Below are 25,940 nucleotides of genomic sequence, written 5' to 3' on the forward strand. Positions count from 1 at the left end.
CGAGTGGAGAGTGGGTCGAGTGAGCTTGTGATGTTACAATCTCATTCTACTGTGTGCCACCAGAAGTACATAATCTAGATTATGTACTTCTGGTTCCACGAAATAACAAAACAGGTCAAAAATGCAAAATGAAGAAAATGCAAGAGATAGGCATCGCTTGATACAGCTTGGAAAGCTTCGTGACTTTTTCGGACACAGCTTTTTTTATTATTAGCATGTCAGTTTTCAATTAGTCCATGTCACGTGACACACCTGCAAAGAGCTGATTGCAGCACGTTTCCTGCGTAGCTGTCAGTTTCGTTGGCGCTTGTTTCCACCAGCACAGACTATGCAGCACGTAATCGTTGTATAAATTATAGTGAAACTTATCCTTTTTGTTTAACACTATACCACCACCTGTAGTTTTCATTTCGACAGCTCAGCTTCTGTTAATCTATAATCGACTTTGAAAATGAGCGAAGCTCGCGTGCACCAAATAAATGAACATCTAAAAATACTACGTTTCCGCTTAGCTCACGTTTGTTTAAAATAAACCGATGAGAAAGCGGCATCTACAACACAATGAAATATTGAAATGAAAAACCGAAGAGTCAACAAGCTGAAACAACAGTTGGACTGACATAATATTTAATTAATAAAAAAGAAATTCCCAGCTGCTTTAAAATTCAGAATTTTTTAAAAAAAATTATCAGACGTTTTATTCGATTTTCTTCACAAAACACCCTTTTTTTTGCAAGAAATTGCCTTTAAACAACCACAAAACAACCTTTTTTTAAGAAAATGCCTTTAAACAATTCGCTGTCGCAATTGCATAATTAACAGCGGCTTTCAACTAAAATCGATTGATTGAAAACTTTCCAAGATGTCGTTTAATTAACCTGATGGTAAATATACGACGTACAAACCCTTGATAATGAACCACCTGCCACACACATTTTGTCGCTGGCCCCAACTGAAATAAAATTCTGTAAAGCCAGGAGCTAGAAAAAAAAATGAACAACACTTGCCAAAGTGGGTTTAAGGAGCTGAACATGGCGGCAAAGATTGTTTTGTCGACGTGGTATGGTCTCGCGGGTTTGGCGGCCATAATTGGGAACGCGGTCGTTTTGTGGTTGATCGCCAGAAATGAGTCACTACGAACAATTTCGAACTTGTTTCTGTCTTCCCTGGCAGCAGCAGACTTTTTAGTCGGAACGGTTATAGCTCCAGCCTGGATATCAAAAAGATGCCTGGGGTATAATGCAGATACTTATGTGCAAACCTACGGTAAAGCTAATGACTATCTCTGGATCCACACTACAGTGGCTACTACATTTAACTTATGCTGTGTCAGCCTGGATAGGTATATTGCAATCATTCATCCTTTCCGCTACAAAGACCTTGTAAATAAAAGGAGATGTTTTCTGGTCATAGCTACTGTGTGGTTGATGTCCTTGATTCTCCCGTGCTCGAGGTTCTTGGTTATGGATGGTTCGGTGACATTATGGTTGTCTTTTACAATCATCACGGTATTGATACCTATGATAGTCATCACATTTTGCTCTATTCGGATTTTAAGAGTCGCAGCAGAACAGTCCAAGAAAATAAAATCTGACAACACATTACAGCATCAAGACGCGGTTAAAAGGGGAAAAAGGAACTTCAAGGCTGCTAAGACTGTTAGCATTGTGGTTGGGCTGTTTGTTGTCTGTTGGTTGCCAAGTTTAGTCACTTCCTTGGTGAATTATTTTACGCCGGATCGTTGTGGACTCAATAAGCAACTATCATACTACACAGTGTGGACCTCAGTCGAGGCACTTGCCTTTACTTCATCGGGAATCAACCCTTGGGTTTATTGTTTGCGAAATGACGAATTCTGCGAAGCTTTAATTCGCACTTTTCCTCATCTTACACGACGAAATTTAGGGCAAAATGATTTTCATCTAAGAGATTTCAGTGAGATTTAGGCTATAATCAAGAAGAAATCTGAGTGACATGTACAATGCCCAATTCAACTGAGAAACTCAAAAAACACACTCTATACAGGGAAACAACATAAACATTGTTTTACATTAATCTCTATTCTCTAATCGCTGTTTAGAATCACTATTGACGGCTTATCGCTGCGGTCCGGTTCTTTGTCATGCTATCTGGTTTAATTTTAACGTTTAATTGTATGTTTAGGTGACAATCAATTTAAACTTCAATAAGAAAAGCCAATAAAAGCAGGGTTAGCAATTTGAAATTCAAAATGCTTTTGTCCTTCAGATCCTACACGCGAGCGAAAATTATTTTTTTATGGAAATTATCGGTATAAAAAAATAGATGGAACTGCATGTTAATAAACCAGGAATCAAAGGCGGTAAAACCAAGCTTCAATGAAACATCCCCAGTACCACTTTTCTGTTTTCCGCGCTTCGCCGCTTGCCGGGACCGCTTGCAACTTCGTTTTCCCGTCGACTCTTAGTTTGCCTTCTTCTCTCTCCATAGCAAGACTATAAGAGCTGAAAGGGCTCTACAAATGGCTAGAGCCCAACTCACAGTTCTTTAATTTACGGCTATGGTAGTTCTTAAACAACCCGACAAAAATAGAAAACAGAAGAAAAGAATTATAAGAGCATATATGATATTTCGTAAACAAAGAGTGGGTATACATTCAAGACATTCAAACCTCGCCTTATGTTTTGGACGCTGTAGAACCCTACATTCAACATTGAACAATTAACCCTCTGTTTCACGCGTATTTATCTTTATCTTTCTATCTTATCTTTTATTTATCTTTCGCGTATCATAATCTTTTAGATTATGACCGTAGTTTAAAATGAATTTCAGGTCAAAATGATTTTAAACTAGTTTGATTTGTATTTTTCTTTGTTTCAGATTATGACCATAATCCTAATAAAACTAGTTTAAAATTGTTTTGACCTGAAATTCATATTAACCTGCAACATATCCACCTCCCGCATGCAAAACTCACCTTTGGTCGTTAAAGGAGTCAGTATTTTACAAACAGCTGAAATCTCGGATTCATTAAGTTTAATTAAAAGTATATTAAACTCACTAATCGTTCTTACAGCGACATCAATTGCAGCAGGAAATTATAAATGAAACGATTCCTTTCTGACAACCGGGTGTATTAAGAGTTTAAGAACGCCAGAGATGGTACTAAAGCACATCTAATAAAGCATTGGAAGATTAAAAAATAGAACATTTGACTGATGAGGAACCCAGTAAATTAAAAGACTTGCTTGTGAATTGTTTTATCAAGAATGTTCCAAAAACCATGCACAGGTTAATTTACAGAGACTGATGTTGAAACCTCTGGATGTTTGGAGCAGACAAACGTTAAAAATACCGCCTTTGCTAAATGTAAGTAGCATTGCTATTTCTTAGTTAACTTTACAAAGATAAATATTCGTGATTAGGGATAGTTTTGTTTTCTTTTTCTTCTGTGTTTTTACGACTTCTGTATAAAATAAATAAAGAAACAAGTAAAGGAAAAAGGAAGATGGACAGGTTATAACGCCCCAGTATAATGCTATAGAACGTGTCATTTTTTTCCCTTAACTGTGCTTTGTACAGAGCACAAAATAAGCCCTGGCGTCACAAGCCTACAGAGAATGTCGATAAAAATACACTTTCAAAATGATAAAAGCAATTTTCACGCAAAAGAAAGAAGGAAACAACGGGCAAGGTCGGTCGATCTTCTAAACTAAATAAAATAAAATCGCTTTCTAAGGCTGGCGTAAACACCAGCATAAGAAGCGCATAACTAAGAAGAACGAACACACTCATTCTTCTTATGGTCTTTCATTCTTCTTATCCTCTCGTGGCATAAGCACGCGCATAAGCATAAGCAAATGCGTAAAAAAACAAAATTGTCTGTTCTTCTTGTGCTTATTCCAAGTGAAAATCAACCTTTATATAGACAACATCAACAGGCAAGTTTATTACAATGCACAAATAAACATGGAAATAGTCAGTGAGGTTAGATGTTTGCTTAGTGGATCGCCAACATACTGGAATGGCTCGCGCCCGATTAGAAGAGTTCCAGCGGAATACTGGACACCAATATTTCTCCACCAGTCCCGGTTTGCTCTTCTCCTTTCAGCCAATTCCCAATACTCGCAGAGCCAGTTTGGAAGTGCTTAATCAAGTTTTCTGTAGTCGACCTCCATTCATGCCCTCTCTACCCCTTTTCGATGTCAACTTTGTAGGGTGTTGATATGTGAGTCTCAATATGTGCTTGCTTCAGCTTCGTCTCGATGACGAAATCTTACAAGCACTTCTGTGTGTCTTTTGTCCAGCTCTCTTTGAAAATCAGTTCTGTTCGACAATTGTCTTCTTAGGGGTTGGGATGCCAGCCTGTCTCGCTCTGTTGATAATGTCGAAAGCATCATTTCCGCCAATTCTGCTCTTAGTGTAGCTGGCTGAGTTTCAGTAACAGGAGCTCTGATAGATGTCTACAACGCCGGAGGCCTTGGCAATGCCCTAACATGACTATTACTGATGGGGCAGGCCATCCAAAATCTTTGACGAATGAAAACACCAATCCTGCATGTTAGAACGGTTAAAATATCCCACTGAGAATCACTTTGTAAAACAAATAAACGAAATCAGTGGTCTTTTTCTCTATAGTTTATCAACGACAAATACGTCTAGTATGTCATAACACGTTTCAGCTTTGTGTGGGACGACGTTGAAAAATAAAGGGTAACTTGCTCCATCAAGCGCCGAGTTGCCAGTTACAATCTCGGAATTTTTGACCATTTTTGCTTGAAACACGTTAATGATACAACCAATGCTTTCAAGTTTTAAGTGTATAATAGAAGCTGCTCTAAAAAACCGGTCTTGATAACAACATACAAATTTTCCTACAAGAATTTGATTTCAATTACCAGTTTTGATCCTTTATTTATGGCCTGTCTGTCTGAGTTTTATTTACATTTTGCAAAAGTTTAAAAAGATTAATCGAACGGAAGCCCGAATATTTGATTATTACGAAGCGGCATTTTACAATAGCGGCTATTTTAATTGAGGTTGAATATGGCATGTGGGTCATACATTTATTAACGACATGAAATTAAGTGGATAAAACAATCTTGTTTTTGCTGTTATGGAGGGGGTAATGAGATTCTTTCACTTACTCTTTGTTTTGAAAAAAAAAATCCATTATATAAAGACATCGGTTAACAATTACCACCGTATTGTTAGCCAAGTACTGCTTCATCGCAACAATGAAAGAAAGTTAAGAGAGCGTAACTCATTTATCAGAATTAAAATACTCTATAAATAATGCCTGAGAAATAATAAGATAATCAGCTGGATCACCGACCTGTGAAAAATATGCAAATAACGCCTTAATCAATCGTTTTCATCGAAGAAACCAGAATTTTGTACACCCGTTTAGTTTAAGCACCGCAATTGGAAACTGTTGCGTGCCGATTCAAACTGGGCTTGATAAGTTCACGTTTTTATGTGCATATTGTAAAGAACGAAAGAAACATTGGCTGAATAGCCTTGAACAGAAAATCAACAAGCAGGAGAGGTGGCTAAAATATCACTGAGTGGTAAGTTTACTTTCGTTGTATTAATTGAAGTTATTGTAGGAAATCCAGGGATTCATGTTTTAAACTTGCTCGTGAATTCTTCACTTTTTTGCGTTGTCTACAAGCGACGTTTTATGTAAGAATGGTCAAGAATGTTTACATCACAGCTGTCGTCACCAAAATGTTTTGTTTTGATTGAAGAATAGTGCCAACAGCTTCGGACAACATTACCGCACATTTAATAATGGTACGACTTGAAAAAAAGCCAAGTTTTATACCTATCGAGGTAACAGCTCAATATGAAAAGATAAGAAATAGTCAAGACCTCATTTAATCGAGCCATATTTTTAAACTTCGCTTACTCTTCTGAATATAAACTTGAATTGCGTACGATCAATTGTTTTGATCTTGATCGCTCCTTGCTTTGTTTTCTTTACTTGTTGTTTTACTCCTGTAGTGTTTTACTTTAAATCACGCAGATTTGTCAACACTTTCTTGCTCAAAACAAGAAATACAAAAAAAAATGAGATTAACAAATTAATGTTACGTCCATTGTTTTAAACTGTAAAGGCGTTATTGAAATATATCATGACAGCTCAAGCCCAAATTGATTTCGTCAGTGTAGCTGGTGCCTCGCGTTCTATTTCTAGAGGTAAGCCTGAATATTAGATTCGAGAGAGTTTTATTATAACGGGTTGGTGGTATCAATGGAACATCACACAAAAATGTTTTAAATATTACATAACTTTCAGTCAGTAAGCACTCGACACTACAAAGAGTTTGAAGTATTGAACTTCTGCATTAGCATGACATTACGCCTCCATGCATTAAAAGGTGAATGTTCCTGCATCATTGTTCTATATAGCTTTTTTATAACCTGGAGTAATCGCCGGGTAAACACACTATTTCAATAAAAGTGTCTCCATTTCAGACAAGCTTTCGCTATGTGGGTTTAGCGTGCTTGAATAAGAGGTATAAAAGGTATAAAACCTGCATTATGCAGATTTCCACCAAGACGGAAAATAAAAACAATACACTCATTTCTTTTCTGAAAGAGACAAAAAGCAGTTAAATTAAACCCTGGAAGGTTATATATTTACTTTAACCCTCGGCTAAAAAGACATTGACGTCATCCTTTGAATGGTTTTATATTGGTTTACTTTACGAATTACCTGAAGGCAAGAAACTCGGTTATTAATAGGTGCGTCTATTAGCACAAAGCTGACAGGCCATTGCTCAATTTTATTTCTCGAAGATTATTGTCAGCTGTTGTGAAGCAAACTTAGAGTCAGACTGTATCGTACATATCTGAAAGATATGCAATGAATAACCTGTAAGCTGCCATTTTATTGTAAGGGTTCTTGGAAATAGTAACAACGGAGTTTACCTGAGTCATCTCGGTTAAAATCTTAGAAAGATAATTTTCTCTCTTGCCTGAGTCTTTGTAGCTTCAGCACACACTGAATTTGTTACTAGAGTCTGTTAAATTATAGCACGATAATCTTAACTGAGCTTTTAAAATTGATCCAAATAAACTCTAAACTTTAATCAACATGGTTTAATTAAACTACACTGCAAGGTATAAAGTTCAATTAATCTTTGGAAAATTACTTGGTAACGCTTGAAACTTTTAAGTATATGTGATTCTAAATGTTTTAGACAGTTTATAAGGTTTAATTACAGATAACCATTAATAAGAATTATAAGCCAATCGTCTGGTCTTGGAGAAGATTCTAGGGATTAGTGCGGGCAGATGGGTAATCGATGCTTCTTATCTTTAACATTGAGCGACTGATCGCAAGTTACCCATAACAAATTCGACAGTAACAATTCATGCTCCTGGGTAGAGGAAAACACTTCCCAAAAACACAAAACGATGTTGTTCGATATTGTTGTGGTCTTGCCAATGAAAATGAACGAAATTAAAGGTCAACTTCTGTTTGATACTAAAGATTCATTGATAGGTGCTACCGACTACGCTTTTCGTTCGTAATAGACACGTGACATCGTGTGGCTGTATGAATGTAAGGCTATGGTAAGTTTCATCTTTGCGATAACTTCCTAGTTTCAAGGTTGACTCCTCTTCCTGTTCTCTGGAAACCCTGGAAATGAGGATGTTAATGATTTCAAATTGCCAATCCACCGAATGAAAACCCAGATTATATCTAGCATCATGCGAACAAAACATATAGTTAAAAAATTCTGTAGTAATACATAAAACTGTCGTACAGTTTTATGTATTCCACTACAGTAGCAGAGTAATAAGTGATCAATTGCCATTTTAGTCAGTTCTTTGAAATATTAAAACGCGAAACACCTGTCCAACTACATTTTCTACTGCAATTTTAATCTCGGCTTAATACACCAGCATTTCATACCAAAAGAAGTGTAACTGGGCCCACATGTGGTCGATTAACGTTCAAGACAATTTTTAGTGTGTGTTCCTTTTTACAGAGATTCAAAGTAAAATAATTACTGGTTTTCTGTGAGCCATCTAGTCTCCATCTAGTCTCTTCTGCCTCTTTTTGCTGACTATAACTTTTCAGACTTTGAAAAACACTTTCCTCCTGACATTTTCCTGGGACTTAACAAGTCTGTTATAAACGACCTTTTATCGTTTCAGTCGAAGCCTTTTAGTCATGGCGGACATAACTGATGCTAATTTAGGATTGATAGTATATTGAATACTTCATGAAAAAGGTGTTAATCCTGGGCATTAACTCGTCTTTTAAAACTTCTCACTTTCAGTCTATTGAAGATTTCCGATGGAACAGAGAAAGCTTCTTGTTATTTTTTAAGGATTTTCGAAGCGATTAAGTCATCGGATTAATTAGTTGCTATGAACATCAGCTGACGATTTCTGACAATTTACCGAAAATTTTCGAAGATTTTGGAAGATTTTTCAAAAGTCGTCTGAATATGTTATTGATCAATTTCTGAACACGTTCGAAGAAAACTGTATAAGCTATATAAAGACGACAACATCCGAAAATCTCCGAATATTTTCGACTCAATCCTTATAAATCAGTTCAACCTACCCGTTTATCTCCTATTACCACACAAAGCTGAATGAGTACAGACCGTTACCTTGGCAACGGTTCGTACTTAAAAGTGCCGACTGAGAAACAGCCAATCAGGGCACTGAAGAATTGATTGCCATCTAATAAACGTCGTTATTTTAGCAAGTCTGGCTTTTTATCACGTTGTTTGTTAATTCAATTTGTTTTGTAGAAGTCTTATTAATCTGTGACTCGCTTTTTGAATAAATTATGAAAAGTCGAATGGCAAAACAAACAGTTTTGGCGTATTTCTATATTATATATTGTCTGGCTATGCCAACAGCGGTGAGATTACCGCTCTGTGATCGATTGTTTTGTTTATTTACCGTTTTCTATATTATTAAAGGTTTGCTGTCATTTTAGCATAAAGAATAAAAGGTAATACTTGCTTAAATTAAGTACTGCACTGACCGAAGACCTCTGACTAGACCAAGGTGTGACTTGGTTGACATAACAACATAAGGATTTTAATAATAGCTGTTCAAACGAGTCGAACCGCCAATAATAGAATGGTGAAAATTAAACCGGGAAAACAGCTGGAGGACTACCTCAGTTTGTTTAATCTCTTCATCGAATGCAAATCATGATCAGTAACAAAAATTGATGAAGCCGGAAAGACAGTCTGTTTTGTAAAGTGGGCATTTCAACCTTCAATGTAAGTTATGACATTGGTTTATACAGTTTAGTTTGAAACTTGACTAATTTGAAGAACTTTGAAACATATCGTTGTATGCTCGCTGATGCAGATTATTACCGGCCACTAGCCAAGTTAAAATTTGCAGTCCCGTGAGTTTATTTGGACTGCATGCGCATGCAATAAACAAGATAAAAGACCTTTCTTCCGACGAAGGCCGGTTTGTAAGGGATGTATAGTGTAAACGATATATGGTGATTTTATTTTGCGATTTAACAAATCACTAGATAGGCCCCTTGATACCATAGGTAGGAGCCACTTGCTGCTAAATCTTTATTTCACGGTTTAACTGAGACTCACGGTATAATTGGGCCACTAATTAAAGCATAGTATCACTCGATGATTTGTAAAGACGTTTAATCAAGGTGGTTGTTTTTCAACTCATACATATCTAAATACAAAGTACTTTATTCTGCTTGTGTAGAACGGTTTTCAGAGAGCTCTCAACTTTTCAGGAGCGGTACCATATTATTCTCAGGTAAACAGACCTGTAGCAATAAAGCGATGAATCACTCCTAAAGCCTGAAACATTTTTAGAATAATGTATACAACGTATATATAGATAGATAGATAGATATGTCGTTTGCAACTGAATGCATCAGTAAGAGACACAACCGGTAAATGAAGACATCGTAAACGTTCGACAGCGAAGAGCGGAAGTACAAACCAGGGCAAAGCGTTCATCCAATTCTTTACTAGCAATGTATTATTTACATTCCATCCACTCTATATTTCAAACTTTCCTGCTGAGCTTAATTCACATAAGTGACTTTAAAAGCTAGTGTCACTTCACGCGCCGTCTCACCTCTGAGTAGAGATTTGTATTAACACCAGGTGTACATATATAAGAATATTCAGCGATAATTACTGTCTTTGTTAAATGCATGTAGGGAAATAAAAATGGAGCAAAACAGCATATACTTACTAAACTGAACAATTTTTTTTCAAAGCAATTCATTTTTCTGAATTTTCTTTCTTTCACTTAGATTTCAAGCTGGAGGACAACCCGTCATGGCAATCCGCCATTTACTCATCAGGATATTTTTGACCTTCCTGTTTATTCACTTTACCGTCTCGGAAAGCATTCATTTAGGTGTCTTACTGCCAACATCAAGGCCTGGATTTGCCGAGCTTGGAAGGGCCTTAGAACTTGCTGTGGAGCCTGCTATTCAAGATGTTTATAATCATAGTAGGCTTTCGCGTGAATGGAACATAACCTACACGGTCAAAGACAGCGCTTGTCACAAAACAATTGCAGTTGGAAAAACATATGAACTTCAAAATGCGGATGTTTACATTGGGCCTGCGTGCTCTGATTCGTGTTTGTCAGCGGCTTTACTGGCATCGTATTGGAATAAGCCAATGATATCTTACTCGTGCTCGTCGGTAGAGTTAAGTGAGCGTTTTTTCTTCCCCACGTTTGCGCGGACACAACCATTCAGTAGAACATACCTGCACGAGACCCCGGATATACTATTACAGGCCATGATTTTCTACAACTGGTCACGTGCAGCTATAATTTCCACTGAGGATCATGTATGGTCACCAATTGCTATCTCCATGACAGAGATTTTTCAAAGAAATAACATCACTGTACCGCTCACAGGATTTTATGTATCCAGTTCTTCGTTTTCACACAAGGCGTATCTGAGACAAGTCAAAGATGAAGCGCGGGGTAAGAAGTCGTTTTGTTTCTTTTCTTTTTTTACAGTGGTTGCACATATTAAAAAGCACTAAAAACGGCTTTTTAAAAATAATGGAGCAACAAAATAATGAAAAAAAACTCGAGACACCCTTTTTTATACCAATATATGTAGATCAAATTCCACATAACATGTAAATGTGTTTTCGAAAAAAACGTATTTTGTGCAACTTCATGATCCCAAAGACAATGCTGACGTTGTTTATTATGGTCTATGATATGATCAAAAAATCCAAATATAGAATCTGTATTCAATAACCTTTCAAAAATATATACAAAGGTACTTTTGTTGACCTAGCTCCGGGCCAATTAGAACGCGAAATATTTGTCAATTATCTTCAAATTTAAAATTGCCTATCCTGTGCTTCCCATCGTTTTATGACCTTTTATATAATTTATTTTCATATAATTATTTTTTATATTATTTTATTTAATTTTTTTTAAAGATTGCTGCATGTAATGCAAACAGACCTCACTCGTTTTGTAAGTTTCTCATATAAAAAATTCATTCTTCATTTGGGTTCACACACGAACTTGCTTTGTATTTTTCAGTTATCTTTCTTCTTGCCTTTAACGAAGAGGTAGCAAAGCTTCTCGTAGCAGCGAATGAATTGGGTATGATGAATGGCGAGTACGCCTTCACCACGCTAGATTTTACTGTCGACAATAACTGGATCAACGAGCCTTGGGCCGGTGGAAGAAGCTGGAAAGATTTTGTTGCACTTTTTGATGGTACAGTTAATCTGTCCGTGAAGGGACCACATGGAGAACGCTACGAAAATTTTATACAGCAATTCAGTGAAAGGATAAAGGCAAACAATATATCAGAAACATTGGTTGTAAGTATTGTCATCAACTATCAAAATCAAGATAAACTTTTTCTGTGTCCTTGGAAGTTTAAGAAGAGAAGAAGAAAGGAAATTGCTTAATTTTACCCTTTTTATACATTAACATGGAAGAACAAGGAAATGGCCGTGTGAGTCATGAATGTGACAAGCTGATAGAAATAACGAGGAAGTTTCGTCAAAAGCAGTTTGTCTTTGCCATCGGTGCTGTCGTTGTCTTTTCTTTTTTCACTCCTGCAAGCAACTCGGTAATGTTTAAATGTTAAAAAATAGTGACTAACTGTGTTCTTACATTAATTACATTTTTAGACCTTTCAGTTTTCCGCGTATCTTCATGACGCAATACAGCTGTACGCTGTTGGTCTTAACCGATCTCTGAGTCGAGGAGGAAAAAAGACTGACGGATTGTCAATTATATCAAACATAAGCAACGCAGGTGTACTATTCAAAGGTAGGGTGCCTGCCGGAATTGTTTGAAAGTACAGTTGAATCCCAATAACTCGAACCCTCAATAACTCTAACCTCCCGCCAACTCGAACGATTTTTTATTCCCCTACAAGTCATTTTCTTACACATTTTACCCTCGATAACTCGAAACCCGATAACTCGAACCTTTTTTGGATTTCCCTTGAAGGTTCGAATTAACGGGATTCACCTGTAAAGTCAAAGCCCGCCTTACGACCTCATTACTACGAGGCTTATATTTTGGCACGGAGAAAGTACATCCTCACTTGCCCTCTGATATGACCATCTCGTGAAAACGACCAAATTTTGATGTCTTGTTGGTCGTCGAATTACTGGTGTTCCGCTTAGTTGCCGTATAGTACATGCGATCTACATTCGTGTCGGTGAATTTTGTACTCGTATCTTTAAGTTTTCAGCGGTTATAAGTTGTGGTACTTCATCAGGCCGCAGGAGCAAGCTCTACAATATCAAAAGTTTTAAGTTTAAGAAAAGTAGTAAACCAGTCGTTTTTGTTTGCATTTCAGGTATATCTGGTGAAGTGGCCATCAATAGGGAAGGTAATCGTGTTCCAGTGTTTGTATTCAGCAACAGACAACATGGACGTTTGATTGCTATAGTGGAGATTGATCAAACAAAAGCAAACAATGAGAGTGTGACAATCCACAATGTGACAGCAGTGTGGCCAAATGGAACAACCACTGTCCCACGTGATACACCCAAATGCGGATTCCAAGGAGAAAAGTGCTTAAAAGCTCCTGAAGGTGAGTGGATTAGATTAATGAGTTCGAGTTTCCGGCGAGCTCTAGTCGAGTAGAGTATCGGGTTATTATGGTGCAAGTTGGACACGCTGCAATGTTGAGGGTCAGCAGCAATAGGGGCCCTTGGATGACCGCTGGTCTCACCCTAAAAACAACTGTCTGCTTTTATTTTCTTCTTTCCACAGAAAAGGAAGAAGATGAAGGATTTAATTATCTGTGGCTTTTGACCCTGATCTTGATGCTGCTGGTTATTGGACTGCTTCTTGGCTTTCTTTACTACAGGTAACTTGCCATGTGACTTTAATTTGACACTTGGGTTTAAAAAGGACAGGATTACCCTCGTAAAACCTAAACTAATCATAAAATTAATCAATAAATTCAGTTAATCAAGGTCGGGATTTACGACTGTTGTTTTCCAAGCAAACAGTTGTTTTTAAACACTAGGTACATTATTATATTACAGCGTACCTCATTTATTCAACATTTTAACAATGATTTCGTTGCAACTGAAATTTCACCTTTCTGTTTCCAGGAAAAAGGTTTATGAAAGGGATCTCATGAATACGTCATGGGTTATAGATTACAAGGACATCATTTTATGCAGTCGAGGCAGCCGACTGTCTAGCAAAGTAAGTTGGCGTCCTGTAGCCTGCGTAGCTGGCGGTATTTTTGGGTTTTTAAGTGCCCAACAGCAAGCGGCGAAGCCGCGACATCGAGCGGCGCAGCCGCGAGTGGCTTGGGGAGGAGAAGCTGAAATACCGCCTGCCCGGATGGGCTGCCTTTTTGGCTTCCGCCCCCTTATTTGCATTTTGACAAACTGTTGACAGGTTCTGGGGCTTGGAATAACCCAGACGATCTATTTTGACAGTCACGTCCACGATAAACTCCGTTTCATAACGACAGTCGACGAAACACTACAAGTCGGACTCTTCATTCGGCAAAAATCTACTGAGGAAAAAGTACATCTTTCGAAACTAACAGGGCTTCGACAGGAGCGCTCAATATATCTGTGAGAAAAAAGCTTTACAAAGTAATGTCACCTGGCAATGTCACGCAACAAGTCCGACAGAAATGAACCGCTTCCAACTGGTCACATTAACGAAAAAATAAGCAGATTATCTTGTTGAATACTGCTTTCTAAATATCTAATCGAGCGAAGGGGTGTCACAGATTTTCTTAACAATACAATACGACCAAAGCGTTATGTCGTTATGTTTATACTTTAGTCTGAGTCGCACCAGGAGTGGCACCAAGTTAAATAAACTGCAATGCGGTAATTAGCAAAATGGCCATCGCATCTTTTTCACAAAACAGATTCTGGCAATTGTTTGCAGCCGCTTCATGCTCTTGCTTCAAACAATTTCTCCATCTTCGCGTAAAATATTCAAACTCGATAAGGCCAACGATAACGCTTGCTCCGCTTAATGTGCTATGTTGATTCGCTTGATTTGCTTTAATTGTACGCGGCAAAGATCTGCCGGCCTTTGGAGCGCTCCCTTGGGAGATTACGGAGACATTTGATTGACGTGCTTAGCATTCCCATCCAATCAGAATGCTCCGTACGCCAGCGTACGGGCTTCTCAGAAAAGCAGCCCATCCGGGCAGGCGGTATTTCAGCTTCTCCTCCCCAAGCCACTCGCGGCTGCGCCGCTCGTTGTCGCGGCTTCGCCGCTTACTGTTAGGCACTTAAAAACCCAACAATACCGCCAGCTACGCAGGCTAGCGTCCTGTAGCCTGCGTAGCTGGCGGTATTTTGGGGTTTTTAAGTGCCCAACAGCAAGCGGCGAAGCCGCGACAACGAGCGGCGCAGCCGCGAGTGGCTTGGGGAGGAGAAGCTGGTTTGGTGTTACCTACATTAATTGTTATATTATCCCAAATTCAATCTATGTTCCTTTTCTCTTGCAAGGTGAGAACGGGCCCAGGCTCATTCATGAGTAACATGGGAGGTGATGTGAATATAAATCTCATAAATGTTGGACGATATAAGGTAAGAAGCAACTAAGAGTATGGAGCGAACTAACAGAATAGGGATTTCACAGAATTGAGGCAATATTATAACACAATTGGAAGACTTGACCATCATAAAGTACAATTTGTTCCTACGAAAGCCCAATGCGCGAAACATCAGCTTTCCCAAAAATCGCTACGGCACTTAGTCACCTTTGTCAGCCTTTAATTAATTAGCGAAGTGTTTCACTTGCTTGCAATTGCCAATGCAATATAGTTTCCTCAGAAACAAAGAGCTTTGCTCAAAATGGGAAGACTTAATTCAGTAATCGAGAAAGCGACTTGGGTCCCCACAAGGAGTATAAGCAGCTTACAAGAATCCTTTAATATTAAAATCTACAAATCACTCTTATTCAAACTATTCAATTATTTATTTTTCGAATTTTTGTGATGTTTCAGTTAGTCATTATAAAAATACTTAATAGTATGTTTGAGCACTTGCTAGATAGTTACAGCTATCGTTAATAAGTGCGCTAACTATTCGTGTTTAAATGTTTCAGGCTGAACTGGTTGCTTTAAAGCGTCTAAGAAAAAACAACGTAGAGTTGAAAAGAGAGGTGTTTGTTGAAATGAAACAGGTACAGGAATGTTCAGAGAATGTTAACTGAAGCTCGCTTGCATTTTTAGCTATTCCTCCGGTGTAATTTATTTGTGTCATCCAATCAAACGCAACAATGAAGGAGCAAAGAAAACTTTTAAAATACAAAACTTCAGAATTCAGACTAAATGAACTCAATCACTGTCACCTTCGCCTTACCGTTTTGCGTTTTTACAGGTGCGCGACTTAATACATGAAAATATCAACCAATACATTGGATTGTGTACCGAGTCTCCAAATGTGTGTATTGTCTCCATATTCTGCAGCAGAGGAAGCCTCCAGGTAAGTAGAGTGACTTACTAACTATTGCGTAACTTTTCGAGCTACAGTCAACTCTCTCTAAAACGGACACCTTCGGGACCGGCCCCAACTGTCCGTTTTAGAGAAGTGTCCGTCTTATAGGGAATTTAGTTACAGTAAAATGACTAAAAAACGGCAGGGATGGGATCAACACCAGGTGTCCGTCTCATGTTTGTAACTTTGCAGTTCAGCCATAACAAGTCTTATTTTGGGAAGTTAGGGAAACTAAAAATTGCACTGTTTGGTGGCTGTGATATACAAGCGCACTCCAGAAGCTGCCACGGCATTGGATATGTCAGGTTGCTTAGAAACGCCTTGCAGTAAAAGCGAGATCGGTCAATTTTCAGAGAAAACGATTTTGTATTTCGGTAACACTGGAATTAAAAGTTTACTAATATAAACTTTTCAATCGACTTTTTACCAATTCTATGATTACCGTGGGGTGTCATTTTGTTCAAACTGATGTTGACACGTTTTCAATTCCAGTTTTATTCGTTTGTTATTTGAACAGGTTACACAAGGTAGTTTTGCCATGAATAAAATTCTTTTCAAATCAAAGAATACATCAATATCGGCATGACAGACAAAGATCAATGAACGCAATCAAAGATTTGGGAGAAAACGAAGAAAGTGGATTAGTGAACCCCAATAACTAAAGAAATTTAGCTTAAGATGCATATTTAAAAGCCGGAGTAAATGTAATTTTAAAGTCATGTTTGATAGATACATCACTTTAATTTCTTATTTTCTGTTTTTCGTTTGTTTTCAAGGATCTGCTGGCAAACGATGATATCAAAATTGATTGGCTTTTCAGGATGTCATTTGCCAACGATATTGCAAAGGTAACCGTCATTTTTGGAAAGTTATGTTGCACAGATCAAAATGTCTTTTTTCCTTTGATTTACAAAGAGTTTTAGAATGGCTTACATGCTTTATGACACTTTTTATCCTAAAGGGCATGATAGCATTGCATAACAGTCCAATAACAGCACATGGCAACCTGAAATCATCTAAATGTTTGATTGACGGTCGTTGGGTTTGTAAAGTGTCTGATCATGGCTTGGACACGGTCAAAGCCAATCAAACAGAAGAGGATCTAGGGGAATATGCCAAAAACAGAGGTTAGTCGCTATTCCTTTTATTTTCTCTTGTTTAAGGAATTACAGAAGATACCTAGGAGCATATGCTGGAATCAGAATCGCATCTTAGAGAGGATTAGGGATAAGGCGCCTCAAATAGTCAGATGGTAGCTGTTACCGTTCTCAGCCAATCAAATGCAATACAAAAAGGTTAAGGCATAATATCATAGTTTGAGTATCAAGCAAGTTTTATCCCTGCGCATGTAATCATTCCTTAAAAAACCTTTGCACGTCACAGAAAACTGGCCTCTTCCATACAAACGTGCTGCACTACCCTTAACCTGGCACATATCCCTAATTTTTCTTTACCGGTTACAAAATAATTGAGTAATGCTTTTTAATCGTGCCTCATGGAGGAGGGAGAAGGTTATTATCATTCTGCCGCGTTTGCCACACGTTCGGTGTCTTGGTTTTTAGATGTGAGGAGTTTATTAATAATGGTAATAGGACTGAGTGGAGTACAATTCGGTCTGTAATCATACGAGTGATTAACAAAATCGGACGACCGCGAAGCGGGAGCCCGATTTGTTTAATCACAAGTATGATTACAGACAGAATTGGACGACACAAAGTCCTGTTACCAATTAATCAAAACTATGACAAAATTCGAGAAACAAACAATCTTTACCGGCGAAATGGTTATAAGTCTTTATGAATACCGAAAAACATAACAGTTTTCTCAACAAAATGCACAATAACAGTGCGCGCAAAATGACGCGTACTGTCCAATTACACAGGCATGACGCGTAAACTGTCCTATTACACTGTCCAATTACAAGCATGACGCGTACACTGTCCTATTAGTGCTCAAATCGGGCTGCTGATAACCAATCACGTTCGAGAGTTTTGTTACAGTTTTGATTAACCCTTTTACCCGCCGTAAGGAATGCCTGTGATTCCTTTGGTTTCAAACTGCCGATGGCCTTTGGAAATTTGTTTCGTTAACGCTCAGACACGTGTTATGTTTTCTTTTTCCAGATCTCTTTTGGACTGCCCCAGAACTGCTGCCAGCAAAGGATCACAAAAGCTGTCAATTTACAAAAACACAAAAAGGCGATGTATACAGTTATGGCATCATACTCCACGAAATTGTTACTCGCGACGAGCCTTATTACCATTTGGAGCCTAAAGGTATATCTTGTGGATAATTGTTTTTTTGGCAAAACTACCTCGGGATATTCAATGGCACAAACCTCTTTCCATTGAGTACTTATTTCCAAAGGGCGCGCTTTTCACTTCTTGTTACTATATTGTTTCGTAGTCATTGTTTGTTCACCCTGCTAATCTTTTTTTTTAAAAAAAAGGCAGTCAACACTGCATTCAGCTATGTTATATTTACATGTCTCTCTACCTATAGATGTCTTGGTGAAGATAAGAAAGAGACTTGTGCCTCCATTTAGACCTGATGTACCAAAAGATGTGGAAGAGTGTGATAACAGATACATCCGGCTGATGCAGCAATGCTGGGATAATGAGCCCTCTGCCAGACCAACTTTCACTGACATAAAAACCCAGCTAAAGACGATGAATAACAGAAAGTAAGTGCTTTGAGATAACCAAATAACTAACAAGTGTAGCAGGTGCACTTTTTCTTTGAAAGCGCGGGATGACATCAAAGAGCGCCTGGTCGCACGTTACCAGATATCGAGAGTGGTTCAACCAAGAATGTCACACCTCCAGGTTTTAAGTTAATCAAAACTTACTTTTCCAATTGAAATTCCCTTGCTCGCAGTCCTTTTGGCAACCAGAACTGAGTGTTCACCGAAAAACACCCATTACCATAACCATTCATAGCGGAGCTCCACAGCGGCCGCAGAGTGGAGCCCCATACCCATAGATAGTTCACAGAAATAGGAAAACCATGAACTTGAGTTTACATGGTCATCATGGCTAGCGGCATGGCTCGCGGGCGCGTCCGTACGTACGTCGCCCACTTCAGAAATAGCTTACATCTTTGATACTGGGGCATCCACGTTATGGTCAATTGATAGCTGTCAACACAAGTTGTCCGCTGACCAGTATCACGTGACTATATCGCGGGCTCAGGTGTATAACTCATCGAGGTGACGAGTTTTTATAACGTTGACCGCTGGCCGGAAAATGTTTTTTCTATTGGATCGCGGGCTCAAGACCAATTTATGTCCATGGTCAGTTAATTGGTATAGGTAATTTGCAATTTGGGAAAAATCAGCACGAGTAAATTTTTCAAAGGCTAACCAAATTGCACAAGCCCGTAGGGCGAGTACAATTTGTAGTCTGAAAAATTTACGAGTGTTGATTAATCCCAAATTGTACGAGAAAAATCATGTGATTACTTGTTAATAAAACACATACAAAAATTTCACTTGAAGTGGATGACAAACAAAACGTGTTCAGTGGCTTACCTTTCCGATTCGTTCTTAAACATAATTAACGCAGTTGCCGGGCTTTGTAAAATCCAGATACCGCTAGGGAATTTTAAACCTCTCTGTCATGCATTATCAGGTGCTTTTATCCTCATTCAATTCACGCTTGTAATCTTTAATTTCTTCTGTATGAGCCGTCGCGTAAGAAAATCCGCGATTGGTAGCTTTCCGTAGTTTCGTAAAGCCTCTCTTGTGCTGCACAAACGTCCAATTCCTAGTACTTTGGTTTATATACTTATAACTTTCGTTAAATCGGTCAAACCTTTCATGAATCCTTATGTTTTTGCTCGATTTTTGCTCTCTCAAACACTCCGACATCGGCCGCCATTTTGTTTTGGCGCGCTTTCCGACTTTCCTGTCAATCAATTTAATTTCAACTTTCTGCACTCAATTTCAACTTTCTGCACTGTTTGGGATTAATTGACGTGCTCTCAGCCAATGAGCATGCAGACATTTTTGTATGTATATTATTAAAATACTTAAAAACTCATTGATAATTCATAAAGAAAATACAAAAGAAATTAACGTTTGATGAGTGTCTTTATATCTGATAAAGACACGGCTAAACTTTACGTCCAATTTTCTAGGCCAAAATAATCCCAAATCTAAATATTAGTGCAAGAATGAGTTGGTCTACATCAGAAGATTTTTAAGGTAAAGTCTGTGTCCGAGCCATGAGGCTCATACAGCCGGAGCTTATCCCGGTTTCCGTAGCATTAAGCGACTAGGAGTATTGCTACTCCCGCCTGGACGGGATGCTAGTCCATCGCAGGGTTACCCCCCAGCAGTAAATTCGCCGGTACCCATTTTTACACCTGGGTGGAGAGAGGCACTGTGAGAGTAAAGTGTCTTGCCCAACAACACAACGCAGCGCCCCGGCCAGGCCTCGAACCCGGGCCGTTCGACTCGGAGGCGAGCGCACTAACCATTAGGCCACCGCGCCTCCCAGAAGATTTTTAAGCCGTTCAATAAATTCGCAGTTCATGTTCTATCAAGTCTTAAGTCTAAAACACTCGGCTGCGCCTTGTGTTTTAAACTTGATAACACACTGCTGCTCATTTATTAAACATTACTTAAATAAAGGCGAAGTAAATTATCGGGGAGCTCCGCTTTTAGGCTTGGCTAAATCTATTTAAGTAATACATGTCAAACTTGCTCAAACAGACAAACAGTTCTACCATTCACAGTGCCGGAAAAAACACATAAAACAAAAAGGCAAATGCAGGGTTTTTTTTTTCACGCTACCGGGTGCATCGTACTTATCAAAAACATTCGATAACGTTAGCAGCAGTGAGGTTCAAATCTCTAAAAGAACGCGCAAATGAAAAATATAGACATGTCGTGTCGCCAGTTCGAGGTGAGATGGTGAGATATCCATACGGAAGCACTCTTTTACAAAAATTGCGCACAGCTGAACATTTTGAGACAGAGTACGGAACTTGCCGTGTTGACTCATTTCATGGACTTGTCTCCTTTTAGAAATTTAGACATTGTAGACAACATGCTTCAGATGATGGAGAAATACACGGATCAGTTGGAGGACCTGGTCGATGAAAGAACTCGTCAGTTGGAGATTGAGAAGGCAAAAACTGAAGAGTTGCTGTACAAAATGTTACCCAAGTAAGTTCTGCAAGATAAAACGTTCCTGCAACTGCTAAAAACAAATTTACAGATGCAGCATTCAGTGGATAAGAGAAAATGGTGTACAAATGTAAATTTTACCCCAGCTTTATAGTGAAAAAAGTTAGTTTCCAAAATACATTCTGGATAAATAACAAGCTAAAATAATTAAAGGCACCTTTATGTCACTGCATTCAGTATCACTACCATTTACTGTGCACTGCCTGACATGTTACAGTTGATGATTTTTGTTTTAACAGGCCGATAGCTGACGAACTGAAGGCCGGAAAAGCCGTTGAGGCCGAAAGTTTTTCAAGTGTCACAATTTTCTTCAGTGATATAGTTGGCTTCACAAGGGTGGCTTCAGAAAGTACTCCATTTCAGGTAAAACACATGTACAGTAATACGTCCCTGCACCTATCTCAACTTCATGTAGTAAAGGTATTCTTCATGTTTCTCATTGTTCCGTTCATTTTAGGTGGTGAATCTGCTGAACGAGCTGTACACATGTTTTGACAATGTGATCGATAATTATGATGTTTATAAGGTAACAAATACATCATAATTTTACGTATATCTTCGAAAACGTATTCTTTTCTATAGTGAGTTTTAGCACGGCCGACAATAAGTCGTCTTCATGTTAACGGTAAAGCGAAATATAGGTAACAAAATAATAAAGAATTAACCTAAAATTTAAACATTTAACCATGTTACACTAGTTTCGACAGGAATTAAAGCCTTTCGTTACGCTTATTCCAAATCCACCAGGTTGAAACCATTGGTGACGCTTACATGGTGGTGTCAGGCCTTCCAGTTCGCAATGGCAACAAGCACGCTGGTGAGATTGCTGCAGTGGCGCTTAACTTACTGAGCTGTGTTAAGGACTTCACTATACCTCACATGAAAAATAAAAAAGTGCAACTACGGATTGGCATTCATACAGGTAACTGTAATGATCTCTACTTGAAAGAAAACGAATGTAGTGTTATGCTCCGCGGGGGCTCTATTTTGTCCGAATTTATACCACAGTTTGTACTAACGATGTGTCTCCCAGTATTGCCTTTTTAAGACAGTGCAAGTCAACATTTTAGCAGAGCTTGGAAGGTCAAGCTATGCACCGCGATTCAGCATTTTCTATCAGTTTTCATGGGCTTTTCAAGCTGAACGATTTTAAAGGACTATGTCATATACGAGATAGCATTCGTATCTGTCTTTTAAACTCTTCCTCAGACATAACTATCCCTCAAGAAAACAACTGAAGTACCTCAGGGCTTAAAACTACCTCTCTGCTTTAGAGAGCTGTCCATAAGTAAATAAGTAAATAATTGAAGTACTGCAGGGATCGACATCTAATTTGGAGAGATGTTATGCTGGCTACACCTAGCTACAGCCTTCTAGAGCAACTGAGTAGTTGGGTTTTATTGCTTTTTTCTTTTCCGTAGGAGCTTACTTTTCTATTTTATTTGTTTTTTTTTATTTAATTACCTACCTGCCTACTGACTGACTCACGGACTGATTGATTGATTGCCGGATTGATTTATTGGTCGATCGAACAATCTTTACTTTTTCATGAACAACGTGCATAAAAGTCATCCAGCTTGGAAGACACATGATCTCTTCCAAGAGGCAACGTTCTACGAGAGAAGTCATCGTTACTGAAAAGTATATGATTGCCATTGAAATAATTTTAGGTCCATGTGTGGCTGGAGTTGTAGGACTCAAAATGCCTCGATACTGTTTATTTGGAGATACTGTGAACTATGCCTCAAGGATGGAATCTAGTGGTCTTGGTGAGTATACGTATGGATTCTCATTCATTCAGTTTCATTTCAGCTTTGTGCAGCTCGCTGAAAGTCCCTGTTTCTCACAAACTTGCCTGAGTACTATCACAATCTGATTCGTGTAATTTGTGGTTAAAGTTGATGGTGGCTATTGCCTTGGTCGAACTAAAGGGTATTTTTCATCCCCCAAAAATGCTCAATTGCTGTTTAACCTTATGTACAGGCTCTCTATGAAACCTATCTATGACCCATCTATGACTAATTTGGCCTTTCTCTCTAAATATACTAAAAATAACAACTAAAATAATAACTTGATTGATAAAGACAATTCATTATTATAGTCATTAATCAATTTGTTTTGTTTTCAGTCCAATCAACTTCACTTTACTCTCAATCACAAATCCTAAAATGACAAATGATAAATTTCAAAAAGTTCCATTTGAGGCCACATCAAAATACTTTTAAATTAAGCCACAAGTGTTTTAAAGCCATACATCCAGGGGCAGTTTAATAGTGGGGCGAAACGAAGGAATAGACCGGGCAGAAATCGTAGCGACGAAAGTTTTCAAGAACAGCAGAAAGTGCCCCTGGGCAACGAGTCTCTCCAGACCATTTCTAAACGGCTTTGTCAATGCTGACTCCTGACTGAGCAGAAAAAATCCTTTGTATTATTCTGCCCAATCGGTGAGCAGTAACTTGGGAATCACTTTCGTGTGTTCTTACACGGCGCATACTGTGTCGGCCATACTTTTTCTGTTCGTTCACCAATTGCAAAGCTCTGCATGCGAGGGTTAATTCCCATTTAGCTTACATCAGATAGCCGAAAAAAAAAAAAAATCAGGGAATCTTTTCCGCTTTTTTGAGCAGAGCGGGACGACTGTACACAGGCTATAGTTCTGCTCAATCAGGAGCCAGCATTAACAAAACCGTTTGGAAATGGTCTGGAGAGACTCGTTGAAAACTTTCGTCGCTACGATTTCTGCTCAGTTTTCCTTCGTTTCGCCCCACTAACTGCCCCTGGGTCTCCGAGGATGGTTCAAAAGACTTTTGACGCTCATTTGAACACTCCGTGCAAAGTAATCATATACTGGTTGCTTGAATTCTCCCACAAAATAGTTTTCAAGCAAACGTACCACCTTGTGGCTACATGTTGTTGCAGCTACTGTAGACTTGTTTAATTTACATAACAGAACCCGATATTATTTCACAGCACTTCGAATCCACGTGAGTCCAGAATGTAAAGCTGTGCTAGACACGCTTGGAGGATTCTACTTAGAAGAAAGAGGTCCAGTCACACTTAAGGTAGTCATGTTGTGTCTCTTTCTTTCTCTAGCCAATCGCTTTGAGATTTATTTTTTAACTAGATGATCTTCCTATGTATAAACTTGACAGTGTATTAACATTCAATATTCTCGTCCGCCCTCGTAAAGATGATTTTGGTTATTAGTTATCGACCGCGAAGCAAAACTAATAAGAACTACAAATAACATCCTCAAAAATGACTAGCTAGCTAATGGAAACCAACTGTAAAAAAAAAGACATTCATCCGATACCTTCGTTTGTTCGTTGGCGAATGCATGAGCAATCGTAGTTTAGGTCTGATCATCCAGTCCCGTCCACTCACTATGAAGCCATTGTTTCAGAGTGATTTTTAAATGCTTAACATGTTAAAAACGGTATTGATCCAATCATTTTCCTACATACCAATGCTTTTGATATCCCACGCTTGGTGAGCTACGAAAATTTCATTGATTCAAAGCAGCCGCCAGTCTCTTTTCCCAACCCCCCTCGTCCCTTCCCTTTCGACGCCTGTTACGCAGGCTAGCCTCCAGCTTAATTACTTGCCGGCGAAGGAAATGTGGCTTATTGTTCCCAGACCTCCCAGATCTGGAGACAATGGGTGCTTTCCTTCGAACAAAATATTCCGCTTTGAATTTCACCTTGCGATTGGAACCTCATTTTCCTGTTGACTGTAACGAACTGGAAATTATTTCGGAACTTTCCGAAAAAAGGACATCCTCGCGAGGTATGCCGTTCAATTCGATTTTGCTCCCGAATTTCTGGAATTTTCGGTTTATGGTTCGCATTTTGGAAATTCAACGGATTTCGGAGTTCGGACTCTCTGGGAACTTTTCAAGAAAATTTTCCAACCATTCGTTACCCATTCCCAAATTTCCGGAATTTCGGAAATGGACCGACTGTATATCATAACCTTTCACCTGGGCACTCGTGGATTGACTACTAGAACCATTTATATATATTTTTTTATTTAACCGTAGCCCTAAAGCATTTTCTTAAGTGTATTTTTTAATTGCACGAATTTACATTTTTCAGGGAAAAGGAACGATTGTGAGCTTTTTTCTGTATGGTAAAGATGGATTTGACAAGCCTCTACCCAACTTGAAAGAGGCCGCGTCACTGGAAGAACACGAGTTCAAATGATAGTCCATACCTACCGAACCACGCCAGCATAGGGGCATTTCCACAAGGGCTACAACCCAAGACAGAAAGAGATGGGAAGGTTGTAACAACATTCCCGATTAGAGAGAGTTTCTAATTTAATTTAGCAATCGCCATTACTGTACAGCTGTAGGATCCCCCAGTTCCCCCCAATCAATGTTCGTCCCTCATTTTACAACCTTGTGCATGTGTAAAGTCGCTTTTCGCTCAAGATTGAATAGGGGAGGGGAGGAACAAAAGTGCAAAACTTCCCAAGATTTTTGTCTGGGGTTGTCGATTACTCTGTCAAATGACTCTACAGGATAGATACAACAAATTGCCAAAAGTGATCTGTGGGAACACAGATAGGGAATGAAAACAAACGCGGGACTTCCTTGCGTAGCAGTAGCGATAAAGAAATACGAATAGTAGAAACCTTCAAAAAAGAGTTCAGCATTGTACTGACTGAACTATGAGAAGTTTAAATAATGAAATACACATAAAAAAAGAACTAACATACGTATCAGCTTTTAGCGTTTTCAAAACCAGAAAACAAGCAAAATTTCAAATCATGTATTATTTTCTTTGCTTTTTTTTTCG

The 25,940-nt window shown here is 38.6% G+C and overlaps 2 protein-coding genes across 4 annotated transcripts; both read left to right on the plus strand.

Annotated features, from left to right (window-relative positions):
• The first annotated feature begins 809 nt into the window (after positions 1–809).
• Positions 810–2,219, plus strand: LOC144659109 (beta-1 adrenergic receptor-like). The gene has a single exon (XM_078519568.1). The coding sequence runs from the start codon at positions 993–995 to the stop codon at positions 1,944–1,946; it is 954 nt and encodes a 317-aa protein (XP_078375694.1). The 5' UTR covers positions 810–992; the 3' UTR covers positions 1,947–2,219.
• A 3,133-nt stretch (positions 2,220–5,352) lies between these two features.
• On the plus strand, positions 5,353–25,819 carry LOC144659057 (atrial natriuretic peptide receptor 1-like). 3 transcript variants are annotated; one of them, XM_078519564.1, is made up of 22 exons: positions 5,353–5,549; positions 6,124–6,180; positions 10,268–10,956; positions 11,536–11,822; positions 12,138–12,279; positions 12,818–13,054; positions 13,237–13,333; positions 13,584–13,680; positions 14,958–15,038; positions 15,559–15,636; positions 15,834–15,938; positions 16,727–16,798; positions 16,912–17,077; positions 18,074–18,226; positions 18,453–18,633; positions 20,980–21,120; positions 21,381–21,504; positions 21,599–21,667; positions 21,889–22,063; positions 22,812–22,910; positions 24,112–24,203; positions 25,236–25,819. In XM_078519564.1, exons 3-22 carry the CDS (start codon positions 10,293–10,295, stop codon positions 25,341–25,343), a joined length of 3,168 nt encoding a protein of 1,055 aa, XP_078375690.1. In that variant the 5' UTR covers positions 5,353–5,549; positions 6,124–6,180; positions 10,268–10,292; the 3' UTR covers positions 25,344–25,819. The 3 variants fall into 3 exon arrangements, with proteins under 3 accessions (XP_078375690.1, XP_078375689.1, XP_078375691.1); XM_078519563.1 differs by lacking the exon at positions 6,124–6,180; XM_078519565.1 differs by lacking the exons at positions 5,353–5,549; positions 6,124–6,180 and adding an exon at positions 9,053–9,242.
• Positions 25,820–25,940: the final 121 nt, after the last annotated feature.

This window comes from Oculina patagonica, chromosome 1 (genome assembly GCF_052425735.1).
Source record: "Oculina patagonica isolate OP01 chromosome 1, crgOcupat, whole genome shotgun sequence".
In the NCBI taxonomy this organism is placed as follows: domain Eukaryota; kingdom Metazoa; phylum Cnidaria; class Anthozoa; order Scleractinia; family Oculinidae; genus Oculina; species Oculina patagonica.

Bases quoted from the DNA above. Each gene is read 5' to 3' on its own strand.
- LOC144659109 (XM_078519568.1), top strand. From the start codon at position 993: ATGAACAACACTTGCCAAAGTGGGTTTAAGGAGCTGAACATGGCGGCA.
- LOC144659057 (XM_078519564.1), top strand. From the start codon at position 10,293: ATGGCAATCCGCCATTTACTCATCAGGATATTTTTGACCTTCCTGTTT. The intron at 12,280-12,817 runs GTAGGGTGCCTG...TTTGCATTTCAG, and splicing joins CGCAGGTGTACTATTCAAAG to GTATATCTGGTGAAGTGGCC. The intron at 22,064-22,811 runs GTAACTGTAATG...AAATAATTTTAG, and splicing joins ACGGATTGGCATTCATACAG to GTCCATGTGTGGCTGGAGTT.